The sequence below is a fragment of the Fusarium musae genome, chromosome 1 (assembly GCF_019915245.1).
Source record: "Fusarium musae strain F31 chromosome 1, whole genome shotgun sequence".
Taxonomy (NCBI): domain Eukaryota; kingdom Fungi; phylum Ascomycota; class Sordariomycetes; order Hypocreales; family Nectriaceae; genus Fusarium; species Fusarium musae.
Window position 1 is genome coordinate 3,218,754 of NC_058387.1, and position 13,677 is coordinate 3,232,430.

At 49.2% G+C, this 13,677-nt stretch overlaps 4 protein-coding genes across 4 annotated transcripts; 1 reads left to right on the forward strand and 3 right to left on the reverse strand.

Annotated features, from left to right (window-relative positions):
- Positions 1-2,388: 2,388 nt before the first annotated feature.
- On the forward strand, positions 2,389-5,358 carry J7337_000965 (uncharacterized protein; the record flags this gene model as incomplete). Its single annotated transcript, XM_044818711.1, has 4 exons — positions 2,389-2,660; positions 2,794-3,182; positions 3,237-3,978; positions 4,029-5,358. 4 exons carry the CDS (start codon positions 2,389-2,391, stop codon positions 5,356-5,358), a joined length of 2,733 nt encoding a protein of 910 aa, XP_044686413.1.
- Positions 5,359-5,646: 288 nt separating this feature from the next.
- J7337_000966 (uncharacterized protein) lies at positions 5,647-7,689 on the reverse strand (the record flags this gene model as incomplete). Its single annotated transcript, XM_044818712.1, has 1 exon — positions 5,647-7,689. One exon carries the CDS (start codon positions 7,687-7,689, stop codon positions 5,647-5,649), a length of 2,043 nt encoding a protein of 680 aa, XP_044686414.1.
- A 1,260-nt stretch (positions 7,690-8,949) lies between these two features.
- J7337_000967 (uncharacterized protein) lies at positions 8,950-10,515 on the reverse strand (the record flags this gene model as incomplete). The annotated part of the gene is made up of 3 exons (XM_044818713.1): positions 8,950-9,160; positions 9,200-9,621; positions 9,673-10,515. 3 exons carry the CDS (start codon positions 10,513-10,515, stop codon positions 8,950-8,952), a joined length of 1,476 nt encoding a protein of 491 aa, XP_044686415.1.
- Positions 10,516-12,214: 1,699 nt separating this feature from the next.
- On the reverse strand, positions 12,215-13,067 carry J7337_000968 (uncharacterized protein; the record flags this gene model as incomplete). The annotated part of the gene is made up of 2 exons (XM_044818714.1): positions 12,215-12,750; positions 12,800-13,067. The coding sequence occupies 2 exons, from the start codon at positions 13,065-13,067 to the stop codon at positions 12,215-12,217; spliced, it is 804 nt and encodes a 267-aa protein (XP_044686416.1).
- Between the last annotated feature and the right edge of the window lie 610 nt (positions 13,068-13,677).

Below are 13,677 nucleotides of genomic sequence, written 5' to 3' on the forward strand. Positions count from 1 at the left end.
TGATCCGTGACGGGCAGTTTTAGTATTGAAGAGCGTTGCTATTTCTGATGGTGATAACAGTTGTTTATTGTGTACCAAGAATGTCAGCGGCATGAGTGCAAGGAAGAAAAAAAGATAAGCGCGTGCTTCCCATCTATGGATGGCAGGACGGACAGTTTAGTTGTTTGTTATTGGCAAGTAAGGTAAGCTCATCCCAGGCGGGCGTCAGTAAAACAACTACTAACCTCGGTTCATGAGTGTAAACTCTAGGTTCCTATTCACTAACCCCAAAACAAAATTCAGGAATAGTGATCAATGACTCCCCGAAGCCTGAATATCCAATATGCCGATTCCTGGGCACTAGCGAATTTTCCTGTATACAAAGGTTCCGAACTCTATCGTATGCTGTCTCATTTTGCCATATTAAGCCACCGAAATGCAGAGCTGTAGAACCAGGGCGAACTTAGGATACGACGAATCTTAGACGGACGGGCCGGATTCATTTCCCCGATGCACGTCAGTTCAATACTATTACTTTAAATACTGCCGAATACCTTATTAGTCAATGTGCCTGTGTACGTACTTGGCCTGCAGAATACTGTGCAATCATAACTCCCTTCGACCTCACTATGACATGCCAAGGTCTGTTGGTTTAGGAGCTATATGTGTCTCTACTTGACTAAACCTCTCATTCTTGGACTGTCGACAACTGAAAATACTATAACATCAAGGACCGACTTACAGTCTGTAAACCTGACTGAGTAGCGATAAGATGGGAATTTGTATCGACAAAACAAAGCATGAGATATTGGACGTGGCATGGCAAGGTTTTGTAGCTTATTTATCAATCGATAGAGGCGCGAACAGACTTCAAGGCTAAGTAGGATACCTGTATTGGCGGGTCTCGTGAGCAAGGCATCCAGTCCATGGCAGATGAAAACAGAACAAATCATGCATGCATAGATACGGATAGGTAGCTGGGTATTCGCCCGGTGGCACACCCGGCTGGAGAAGAATCAATTCCGCACGGTACTTGAGCATCAAGCTCAAGTTCCGCGGCCCATAAAATAACACGATGTGACACGATGTTTGGTCAAAGCTGGAGTGGGCTTTATCAGATTACGGCAGATGCCTGAATCTATAACAGGGAATCGTATATGGGTCCTTTGAGGTACCTTACTGTACTACGTGTTGTGAGGGACTTCTTGAACATATTCGCGCGACATGTCATTGCTGACACGAGTATCACATATACATTATTCTTTGTACGCGCGACATCTATGTCATGTCGCATACGGTCTCTCGGCCACATGATCCACGCGAGATGCATGTCCTGGAATCAAACGTTGAAGGTTCCAGAGCGGGCTGGCCGAACAATAAAATAAAATTCATCACAATTCAGCACCTGTCATTCAAAGATCTGCACTAATAGAAGCTAAGACTAGTCCTGTCGAGGTAAAGTCAATTTTCGTCCACCTTATCTGGGGGCATGTTTCCTCAAAGCTGAAACATTCATCACTCAGCCAATAAGTTACTACTGTTGTCGCCGAGTCAAATAGCTCGTGACTTCTGGTACTCATCAAGAAACCTGCAAACAACCTTATCCTTCTGGCGGATCTAAGCATGGAAACTATGATCTTGTGGTTTAGACCAGCAAAATATCGGTGTCAATGTCTATTTTAGCTACTAAGCTATTTTCTCTTGTTTTTCACCAAAGGCCCTAATTCTCTAGGTCAACTTACTAAGGTATTGGTGATGCGTTGACATCCATATCTGACCCGCCTGCCCAGCCTTCTGTGCCGCTTTCAACTCCAGTGGAGGCTTCAAATTTCTCAGGGTCTTGTTAGCGAGCCTAAGGTAGCGAGCATCGAGACCTCGAACAGTTTCCCCGCTATTGCAACCTCGTTTGCCCTGGACGCTTGGGCGTCGCAAGAGTCAAGCAGCCAATCAGCAACACCTAACTTGCCCATCGACCTGTTGCCTTGCCCCTCGTTTCCGCGTCGTCGAGGACCTGGCTTGCTCTGGCGTACATCCATCCATACCTCACTCACCTGGGTAGGTACACAATCACTTTGCCCTCTACCTTACCAAATACTCCCACAACACAAGCGCCTGACCAATACTATTCAGTCAACCAGCGGTGATGTTACCATCAGCGTATACATCCCTTAACGTCACGGATTATCCATAAACGCCTACTCAGGTCTTGGAGCTAGAATCTATCATCATCGTTTGAGTTCAAGACCCCGGCCCGTTCCTGTGCCTTGTTTGCTTTGTTTGCAATCCTCTTGTGCGTGCGTAACCGTGCCTCTCAGCGCATCGGCCTCTCGATATCGATAATCTCGGCATCGGATGCCTGCGCGCGACCAAGTTCAACCTACCTCATAGGCGATTGCGCCGTTATATTCAATGGACCCGGCAGACATCTTCCGACAAGGCTTTGGCCAAGTCGCTCCCCGCCAGAATCCCATTTTCATGGGTCACCCTCAACACCATATGGTCCAGTTCCAGCAGCAGCCGCCACCTCCGCCGGCCTTCAGGAAACCTGCACAGCAGACCGACGAAACTTCGGATGGTGACGGCTCGAGTCACCGCATTGCTCACACTCTGACTGCTTGTTGCCGTTGCCGACAGGTACCTATCCTCTTGGTGCAACTCGATAATCTGAGCTACATGCTAATGTATTCCTATGTAGAGGAAAACTCGATGCGATCCAACTTTGCCCCGCTGTTTGCCATGTGAAAGATCCGGATCGACTTGCGAATACCTTGATGCAGCCAAAGGTCGCAAAATCAACAGGCATTATGTTATCAGGCTACAAGACAAAGTCAGGCAACTCGAGGCGGAGCTTAGCCAATATACCGACGACGAAAATGAGTATCCTACAAGTAATGAAGATATGGTACGGCCCGGTGGAATGGTTCGTCTGAATGGTGGCGATGAGACCCCTCGATACCTAGGACCCAGTAGCGGTATTGCAATGACACGTCTTCTTATGGAGCAAGCAAAAAGATACACTGATTCAAAGCGCATATCCGATCTCATCCCCAGTGTACGCGCCAGACAAGCTCGTATGCAGTCCATACAAATGACAGGGCCTTCAGCAAGGAGAAAGAGTTACCCCATGATTAGCCAGCATCCAGCCGAGAGTTTGCCCACAAGAGCCGTTGCCGATAAGTTACTGGAGATCTTTAACCAGAAAGGTGAACCTCAATCCTGTTATGAACTACACCATTGGGAATGCTAACTTATCAAAGCTCAACTCTTCTGGCCTGTTCTTCACGAAAAGGATCTTCTACAGGATCTGGATGCGGTCTACAATGGCGATACTGATCCTTATCGGCTTTTCATTGTCAGAATGCTTGTAGCCATCAGCTTACAAAAGCTTGACACGCAATATGCTGGCTTGGCAGACAGCTACTACTTGGCAGCAATGCAACTGTTCGAAGACGTCGTCCGCCCCAAAGATCTCAAGACATTGCAATGCCTTGTGCTTCTCGGAGAATATTCGCTTCTCACCCCTACAAGGACACCCATCTACTATGTGATCGGCCTGGCAGCTAGAATATGCCAACAGGAAGGACTAGCCAGCGAGAAGACTATTTCTACGGGGTACAACTTGGATGCCAAAACAATTGATATGAGGAGGCGGATTATCTGGACTGTCGCCGCGATGGAATATGGCTTGGCGCACAGTATGGGTAGGCCCAACAGTTTTGCGACAGGCGACGACCGACTAGACGTCGAATTCTTCGCAGCAGTCGACGACGACAACATCACTGACCAGGGCATCCAGCCAGGCCCTCCCAGTGAGCGCAAACTTGTTGCCATTCATTTCTACAGAATGAGAATGTGCCAGGCCGAGATCCGAAGGGCTTTGTACGAGAAGAAGAAGGAAGAACCAAAGCACGACTCGCACCCCTGGTTTGCAAGGATTGAGAAAATGAACAAAGAATGGCTAGATGCGTCACCCACAAGCCCCGATTGGTGCAAGCCTTGGTATGTCCTCCTCCATTTTATTGCTCTCTATGTCTAATGCGATTCGATAGGTTCACCGGCAGGTATCATCAGATGAGGATATTCATGTATAGACCCTCTCCGCAGATCCCAAAGCCATCACCTCGCGCCGCGGCGATTTGTTACGAGAGCGCAGCGTACATCACACAGCTCAATTCTAAGCAGATGGGAAGTGGCGCGGATCTCACATGGGTTTTCCTTCTGACCGTGAACATGTCCCTCAACACACTCTTGTGGACTGTTTCGTATCCAGAAGTGCGCCGGGCGCATCCCCGTCATGAGGTTGAAACTCTCGTTCAGACTTCCATGGAGGTTTTGGATCGCTGTACAGAAAGATGGCCCGGGACTGCGTCCGCCTCGCAACTTTATTCCATCTTCTCGAAAGCCTGTTTGCAAGGCTACGATGAACGCCCAATGACGGGACAGACAGCCGGCTTCTTCACCACGCCCCCTTCCTTCGCGGACCCTAACTCGCCCGAAGCCTTCCAGAACCTTCAACAAGTCCAAGCCCCTTATCAGAACCCACCTCAGTTCAATCATGTATTCAACTCACCACCAGAGGCCATGAATGCTTACGCCTTCGATCCCAACTTCCCTCCACCTCAGCCGAGCTTCAGGTCTAACTCCATCTTCTTCAACCCTGCAAGCAATGAACCTGCGGGGCGAAGATTCTCATACTTCCCACCCGACTTCATGCAGCCCGGCGAGACCATGATGGATGACCCAACACCGCCAGCCACCACGACCCCTGAGCAACATATGACATCGCCTCCAGATCACATGTCAGAGCAATTACCAACTCCTCCTGACAGCATTCCGACCGGCAATATGACAACACCAACCCCTAGCAACACTTTATCGCCCGCGAACACCCTGACAGCCCATCCTACCCCCATTATGCAGCATGCCTCGCCTGCTGGAGTTTCTCTGGTGCCCGTGCAGACGAACATGTCCCCTCCTATCAAGATTGAACAATCCCAACGTGGGCCCACGTTTGTTGTACCTCAAAACCCACAGGTTGCACCTACTCAAAGACCTCTACCAACCCCAAGCGGCATTGGGGATTGGTTCTCGCCTCCTGCTCCATTTATTTCCCCGTACGCTTTCAACAACATGAGCAACAGTTTCTTCAACGATTCCATGGCGAATCCTGGGAACTATGGAGATATGTCAGGCTCTGGTCTTGGGTTACAGAGTATTCAAGGCGGGAATGCTCCTCCTCAGTTTGACTATGGTTTTGCCAGGCAGGGTAGCCTTACACAGTCTCAGCAGCTTGAGTTGATGAATGTGCTTGAGACGGAGGGTATGGGGGACATTGATGCGTTCCTCAACGGGGGGAACATATCTAACAGATGGTATTAAGGTTATTGCTGAATATAAGACAGGATAGAATGAATTTAGGCAACGGATTGGTTTCACGGGATATATAAGCATGGGCGGCGTTTCTTGGTTATAAAACATTAGACATTGTCTGCGGAAGGACGCTTGGATTATAGACCTGCTCCTGTTTCAAGTCTTGATTTATACTGTATGAAATGCATTGGCCATGAAAAGTCCCGCCCCGAGACCACTTAGTGATGTACACGAAATATCATCTTTCAGATATCAATAAAATGGCGGCCAAGTAAACAGAGGGTTAGCAAAGAGTCGTTACAACAGCATAGATCTTTTGTCATCTTCAAGGTTCCTCTTCTCTGGAGGACCAGCTTCACTTGCCCTGCTGACAGGCTTCTTGGTACGCTTCTTGCGCCGCGTGGTGCCAGTGACACGGGGTACTTTCTGCACCCACTGTCCAATAAGGCTAGCCCTCACACTGCAAAGGGGGTAGTCGTTGCTATCTTCGTCAGACCATCCCTTGAGACCTGAATTATTAGTAGATGTTGCATTGGATGACGAGCCGTTGGCAGCAGCGCCAGTTGCTGCACGTTCTCTCTCATCGCGCTTCTCTCTAGCCATCAGGGATGCACGGAACGTAACATCATCACAGACTCGTTCATCATTAAGGGCTTCGTAGACTCGCCGGTTGTGTTCCAGTTTGAGCTGACGCTCCTTGTCTGCCGGACTTGGTACGGCTGGTCTAGCGTTGTCAGATCCACCATTGATCAGAGATGCGGCGGCGGCGGCAGCTTCCTTGCGAGTAGTACCGATGTGCATCTTTGAGACATTCTGGGGCAAGGTATCGTATAAGAACGGCAGGGGCGCAGGTATGCATAAGGTCTCCCAAGAGGCGCTGAGCTGTAGCCAGTGATCGTCGGCACGACGGAGAATTTCGACCCAGTCAGACCGAGCAGCAGAACGACTAGGTTGGAAGACCGGATAGCCATCGGCGATACGGATCAGCCTTGCCGCCATGTAGGTGTGGCGTTCAAGCTCCTTGGTCGAAGTTTGGGCGAGGCAGTGACAGAGGAGGAGGGAGTGAAGGGCGTCGGCCATAAGGGGGTGGTAGGTCGACCATTCGCATGTCTGGGGCACATCGAAAAGCGGTGTTTTGCCATTGGAGTTTGTCAACTCTTGGCTAGGATATGGGGGGAGGTCTGAAGGGGGGACGGCGGCGAAGAGTTCCGAGATGGCGTAAGTGGTATGTGGCTCGAGAGAGTATGTGGCCTCAGAAGGGCGAGGATTACGGGTGCCTCTTGCGGAGGAATTGACTCGATCATTAAAGTCCTTTGCGATGGAGGACGGTAAATTGGGGGAGTAGTCAAAATGTGACATAAAGGCGAGGAGGTCTCGAATCGCCAATTTTGCGTACTTCTTGACAAGCTTCCGCGCTTCGGTCTGTTCACGGAGAGACTTTTCTTCAATCTCTGGCGACTTGCGGCCGCTGACTTCTGTATCAAAGGCCTCGCCTGGGTTGTGCGAATCGGCATGCCCACTCTGGCTCTGACTTGTTGGGATGCCATCCACGATATGCTGGCATGCCACTGATAGATACGCCGCGCCACGAAGGAATAACAGCTGAGATTCCAAACTACTCGGTTGCTCTTTCTCAGATGGGACGATGTCCTGACGCCATCGTCTACCTCGATGTGAATACTGGGACTCTAGTTCGTCGCCACTGAGTCGATGGGGCTGTTGATGTATTCGACACACTGCGAGAGCGGCCGTCAAGTCATGAGCCGCACCTTCAAAATCCTCCTTGAAAGTTTTGACGATTGCACGCGTTCGGAGAGCTTCGCCCTCGTTAGGCCTCTCGGATATGATGTCTGTCAAAGGCTGAAGACTAGTTGACTCTGCCAACTGGCGCGAGGGTATTTTCTCATGAAAGAAATGTACATATTTGGCATCTGGATCCTGTGTGTTACGCAACAGCACCAGCGCCCCAATCTCGTCAATCGGTGATGCACCCTGCATTGTTGCAACGCTGCAAGCAATCTCATCTAGATGGTATGCACGGCTAAGCTTCTGGCTTGCCTGCTCCCTCATCCGAAACTTGCGCTCGCGGCTCAGTCTTGTCCCGTGTCCTGGCCCCGTCATTCCCAACACAGACATGGGAGATGCGCCGGGTAGCCCACCATGGACGTTAGTCAACACGGGTGAGGCAATGTCACTAGCAGCTCTCACGGCGAGATTGGTGGCTTCGTCGACAAGACGGCGAATTTTCAGTAGATCATAGAGGACAGCAGGGTCAATAGGACACGGCCGGGGGGTATTGTAGTTGATGTTGGCAATTGTTTCGAGGATCTCGATAGGCATCTGGAGCCATGGGCCGTGGTAAGCGGATATGTATCGCCAATGCCTAAGGTAAAGCGTCAACGGCGTAATCGAATGGATCGCAAATGGCGACTTTGCAAGAAAAATCAGCGGCGCATAACCAAACCTACTTATTCCGGCAAATATTAAGGGTCTGGATAGAAGAAGATGAGGAAGAAGAATCATCCTTGGGCGTCTTTGGTTTCTTCTTTTGACTGCCTCCGTTTGCATCCATAGTATTCGAGGTTTGTGGATGCGTTTGCGAAGCGTTGTCCAGGGTCGCATTCCGCCCCTCACCACCAGGAGTTTGGCTGCCTTTTTTCTTTGCCATTTTTTGTACTGAAATCGCGGCGTAGGCAAAAAGCGCGAGCAGATGCCTTGTGCGCTGGTACAAAATCTGGAGACCCTTGAGCCGGCTTGATCGCAGACCGCAATGTGTAGATCGATAATAATAAAGGGTGTATTCTGGTATCGAAAACGTGGGGTAAGTGTAAAGAATCTAGTTGCGACGGTTGCATGAGGGACGAGAGGAAAAGGCTAAAAGATTGCGACTATATTGATGTTGGCTGGGAGGAAGCTCTTAATAAGGATTTTGTGGTCCAAAAACAATAAAATCGTCGGACTGCTATTGTGTTTGAGCGCAGGAAATCGTCATGTTTTTCTGTAGTAAAGGAAGTAAGGTGGTTTGGGTATGATGCAAATCACGTGAAGGCAGCGCTGCGAAGTTGCTGAGCTGCTGAGAAGGTGCTTCAACGATAAACGAAGGGTAAAAGGTAACCAAAAACGATCTGGAATGGAACCTGCCTTTACTTTTCAGATTGAGAATATGGACCTGATATCTCTTACAAGTGACTGTGCCAGTACTTGAATGTCATCATTGAGCTATGTCTTGCCTGATCGTCTTTTCTTTAAAAGCTCTTGTTCCACGAATGTGTTGTCCCTAGCGAGAAAAAGAAAGCTTGTACAAAGACGGAACGTCGCTACAATTTTGTGACTGTTGGATAATGGAACCAGCATGACTAAGATATGTTCTTTACTATCTCCCCGAAATATAGAATTATTAACTTCGGTAGACGAGGAAGTGATTAAGGTGTAGGTGAATATAGATATTCCCTTCTGAGACCTATCCCCAGTGGCATATGTAGACAGACACACAAAACCATCCAACCCCAATTCACACAAAACTCCCTCGATGCACACCGAACGCCTCAGTTGACTCTCGATGGAAATTCAGATAAGCATCAAGCTCTTTCAACACATACATCAATTCTCATAAACAAGGTGGCGCTCACTAAACTCCTTTTCGGATGTGAGATAGGGGAACTTCTCCCGTAGCGGTAAATCCTTTGCTGTTCCGAGCAACCGTGGTATTGGTACGCTTTTTGTGATGAACTCGTTGGAAAGGAATGATATAAATGCCTGTATATCTCGCTTCGTCGTCATGGGGCCGAGACTCGCGCGAACGATTCTGCTCCTGTCAGTTGATAAATTTGATGGCTCTGGTGAAACATACCCCGTTGGCTTATTATGTATGACTGCCATCTCACTTGAACCACAGGCATGTCCGCTGGAGAAGATCCTGTCCCATTCCCAGTCCTCATAGTCCAAGGCTTTAGCGACACCACCAGGGCAGCAAACGCCTGAAGCATAGTCGTCAGCAGTGTTAACACGTACCCAGTCGATGCTCTTACCTCCTGCTCGTATGTATACTCCAGCGCTATTGGCAAGCCTCTCTACCTCCGTCCAAGGGATATATGAACCATCTTCTTTCATAATGTTGAAGGCAAAGGTTGGCCCTTGAAGTGAAGGGTCGCCATACATGAATGGGCTATCAACATATAGCTCGATCAATGGAGATCCGTTTCGGTGTTTCAGGTCCACAAGGCGTTCATATAAGTAGCGAGCGAGATAACAGCAATGACGAGATATCATATCCTGCGACCAACCGTCAGTCAATCTCAATACTCAAGTGACATGGCAACTCACCATTGAGCCATAAAGCCTTAGGTGTGTATCGATGGCGACTCCAAGCGCCAAGATACTGTGAAATGGCAGTGTGCCATCCTCGACACCTTCATGTATATCCCATATTCTGTGCAGATCCCCCAGCCCGGGAACTTTCTTCATAACCCTGGAATCTTTTGAGGGGGATAGCTGAGCAATTGTTCCCCCGCCAAAGTACCTCCTCATGTTCAGTATATGGCCGGATGCCCGCCTGACAACCAATGCTCCCAAATCAGGGAAGCCAAATATCTTGTAAAACGAAAGGCAAGTGAAATCGGGTGCATCCATCGGATCGTGGAACAGGGAGCTGAGGGAGCTAGTCATAGCGAGAGCCGCAGCATCGAAAAGGGTATAGACATTTCGAAGCTGAGGGTGTTGTCGTATCCTTTTCGACCAGTCCTGTGGTAATCGGCGTCCACTAAGGTTGGACTGGCCTGGATATGCGAACAAGCCCAGACTGGTCGACTTTCCTCTTCGGGACTGGCAACTAAAAGGCCGCGAGATCCATTCTTCAACACTCTCATCATCTTCGAAACAATGATAGTCCCCTGACGTAAGTGCGCGAACCCCGATGATACTCGTGTGGGCTTCCTTATGGCATCCATACCAAAAGCCCTTGGTAGGGGTTTTTTCTCCGATGTCCCGAAACGCGTCAGCAACGAGCTTGATCGCAGCCGTAGCATTGGCGACGAAGACCAGGTCGAAATACTTTGGGTCAGCACCAACGAAATCAAGAGCTTTTGCACGGATATTATCAACCATATCACCCGACAACTTTGCCGGGAGATTCTCTGAGTGTGGATTGCCCCAGAGGTTACCAATCATTGCTTGGGAGAAACCGGTTATAAGTGATCGCGCATATATGGTAGCTCCTCCATGATCTAGATAAGCCCCTGTAAGCAGGCGTCAGCGGATCTGGGGACGAAGAACCAAGGAGTGAGACTGGCACACCTTGCGCCATGTTGGGATACTCGTATTCTCGGAAATCCTCAACCGATGAGTTGTATTCCGTGTCTGGAGAACGTATATCTCGCTCTGAACGATGTTCGAGCGCTGTATCTGAATCTACCTGAGCACGTAGTCAGTCTCATTCCCAAGATAGACAGATTGGTGGCTCTGGGTTACAAAGCTGACGTACCATGACTGAGGGGGCTTTAGAGACAGTTGATGTGTTTGGGAAGGGAGAAAGACTTTCCCGAGTATTAACGGAAGATGAGACAGTCTCGGAAGATAAATCAAATGTTGATCGATAAGAACCATCGAGATCGCTCGACAAGTACTTGGGATATCTGGGGATAGTCACCACCTGGCTCACAGCCGCTCACCAACCAGAATCAATATATGACACAACTCTGATCAGATCAGCCCGGTTCCTCGGCTTGGCCTGCATCTGTATATGCACGTCCAAGCTAGGGCAGTTCCTCTTTTTGACCCTTTCCATGTGATAGAACATTCCCGAAGTGAATACCAGTCAGCTACCCAAAGCAAAACCAAGGAAGCAATGCTGATTACAGTGACAAGGGTTTGAAGAGACTTCGGCCAAGAATTGCCTGATTTCTCAAAAGTTGAGAGCCTTGAACCTTGCTTGTATGTTGACTGATGCTTTTCATGTTGATGAGCTGAAAGAAGAAATGGATGCAGCTAAAATCCTTAGGCTTGGCTGGTCAGCTCTAGTGATTCTTACGTGCGCTAGGGCCGGGCCTCGAGAACGATGATTTGGAGGCAGAGGTGCACTAAAATAGATGCAGGAAATTACTGGTAAGACATGGTCGCTCGGCATTCACCCAAACGATGCGCGTAATCCCAGTCTTGATGCGAGCAGGGGTATAAGAGAGTCCGGAATCTTCTACAGCAATCGACCGATACTGATACCACTACGGAGTACTCAACGAATAAACAAGAAATAGTGCTTAAAATTGATGCTGATGCCTCACTTCTCACATCGTTCTTATTAATCGTGGTCCCTCGTTGATTCCTAAAAGCACGCGACACATATATCGATAACTCCGGTGCAATACTACAGCTGAGCTTCCTCGCAATGAAACTGATAACAATTGGGGAAAGTTCTTGGGGGCTTTTACAAAGGTCCCTATTCAACTACTAATGGAATGGAATGAGAGCCTCCGAGACTTCCATTTAAGAACTGGATCAGCACTTCTTATACGTACCTTGAGCTCTATCAATCGATATCTATAAGGTCCAATGGCCAATTCAATAAGCCAGTGATAACGGGCACACCTGCGCCGTACACTACTAGTTACCAAGCTAATGCCCCTAACCGCTGATTTGCATTAATTTTCACCTGGACATGTACCACAGCCGAAAGACAGGTTTCCAATAGGTTTCTTTTTCATCATGTCTACTTGTCAACAAACTAGAATACCCACCCTGCAGCTCCTATCAATCAAGCTTTGTTCAAGGGAACAGCAATCTGCTTCCAGACAAGACAGAAACTTTTGGTTTTCTCAACGAACTGAACTGAAATCACCTCTCGCATCGAATACAGTTTCGCCATTCACTCCTCTCACATCGCAAGAATGAGAGCAAAAACACCAGCCAGGGCAAGGTTGATCGGGAGCGTAGCAGACGAGGCACCGTTGGGACTAACAACGCTAGTCTCAGTAGAAATAGGCTTGCCGCCAGTGCCAGTGCCAGTGCCAGTGCTTGATGGAGTAGGAGTGTTTGTCTCAGGGTTGACAGTCTCAGTCGGAGTAGGGAGGTAAGCCGGGGCAGTGTAGTTCGGGTTCATAACACCCGGGTTCAGGTTCACAAAGTTGGCGCATGTCAGACGGGTCTTGTTGGCGTAGTGAAGAACAAAGGACCGGTTGCCAAAGTAGGCCCCGATGCCTTCCTTGGTGGAGGCATAGTAGTCGATGTAGTCGGCTGTGAAGGGGTCGCTGGTGATCTTTCCATGCTTTCCACTGTTGTCTCCAACCTGACAAGACGCAGGTTTCTCAGGGTCACAGGGAGGCTCCTCGCCACGAGCGAAAGGGTCGAGATGGGCGAGGGTGGCGGTACAGTTGCCATTCTCGGGAACAGGTTCAACGTGGATGTGGTATGCTATGGCAAAGTCAGCTACAGTCTGGTTGAGCGATAGTCGAACAATTACTGAAGGGACCTCCCTCCTTGGGAAGGTTGCTAAACTGGACCTTGAACTGGACGCCGTGTCCATCACTCGGAGCTTCAGCCTGGATAAAGCCCTTGACGTTGCCGTCGATTGCGGCATCTTTGAAGAAAGGCTCCTTGGGAAGGGTAGCCTTGTATTTGACACCAATAGGGTTGTCGTTAACTCTGGGAGCATCGTGAGAGTCATCCTGGCCAATGACCTGGCCGGCAAGCGCCGAGAACAGGACGGCCACGATAGCTTGAGTGCGCATTTTGAGTGAGATTGTAAAGCTGGGTGTGCAATCTTTGTTGTGTAGGCAATGCTGTGTGTAAGGCAAGCAGGTGCGGCTAAAGACCTTGGAGGCGAAGTAAGGTAGGATCTCGATATTAAAAGAATACGAGCGAGTGAAATGACCACTAGGGCCCGACAGAATTATTTAGGTGCTGAGGCTTGCTCAAAGTGAATCAAGGGATCCAGTCTTAGGTTGTGATGAGATGGTGAACAGCAGCAGTGACAATGACAGTGGCAGTGGCAGTGGCAGCAAAAGCTATATATAGCGTGGGCGCTGAAGCTTGCCAAGAGTGTCATCACTAGGTGATAATCCTACCAGAGGATAAATGAACCTGGATTGGTCTCTCAGTACAAGCCGCATAAACGAGGAAATGCTAAAGTCCCCAATCCATGTTGGGCAAAGCCTGGCCTGAATTTGTGCAGCAAGCAGCAACCAAAAAGAGGCTCTTTGCCTTCTCCCAACGAATGATTTGCCTAGCAGATAACGCGGGGGAGAGAGACGATCCATTCTAGGCCCGGTAGCAAGCAATAGTCTCCCTGTGCCGAGATATCTGCCCAACGATTGGTGGCCACAGGGGACAGCCCGTATT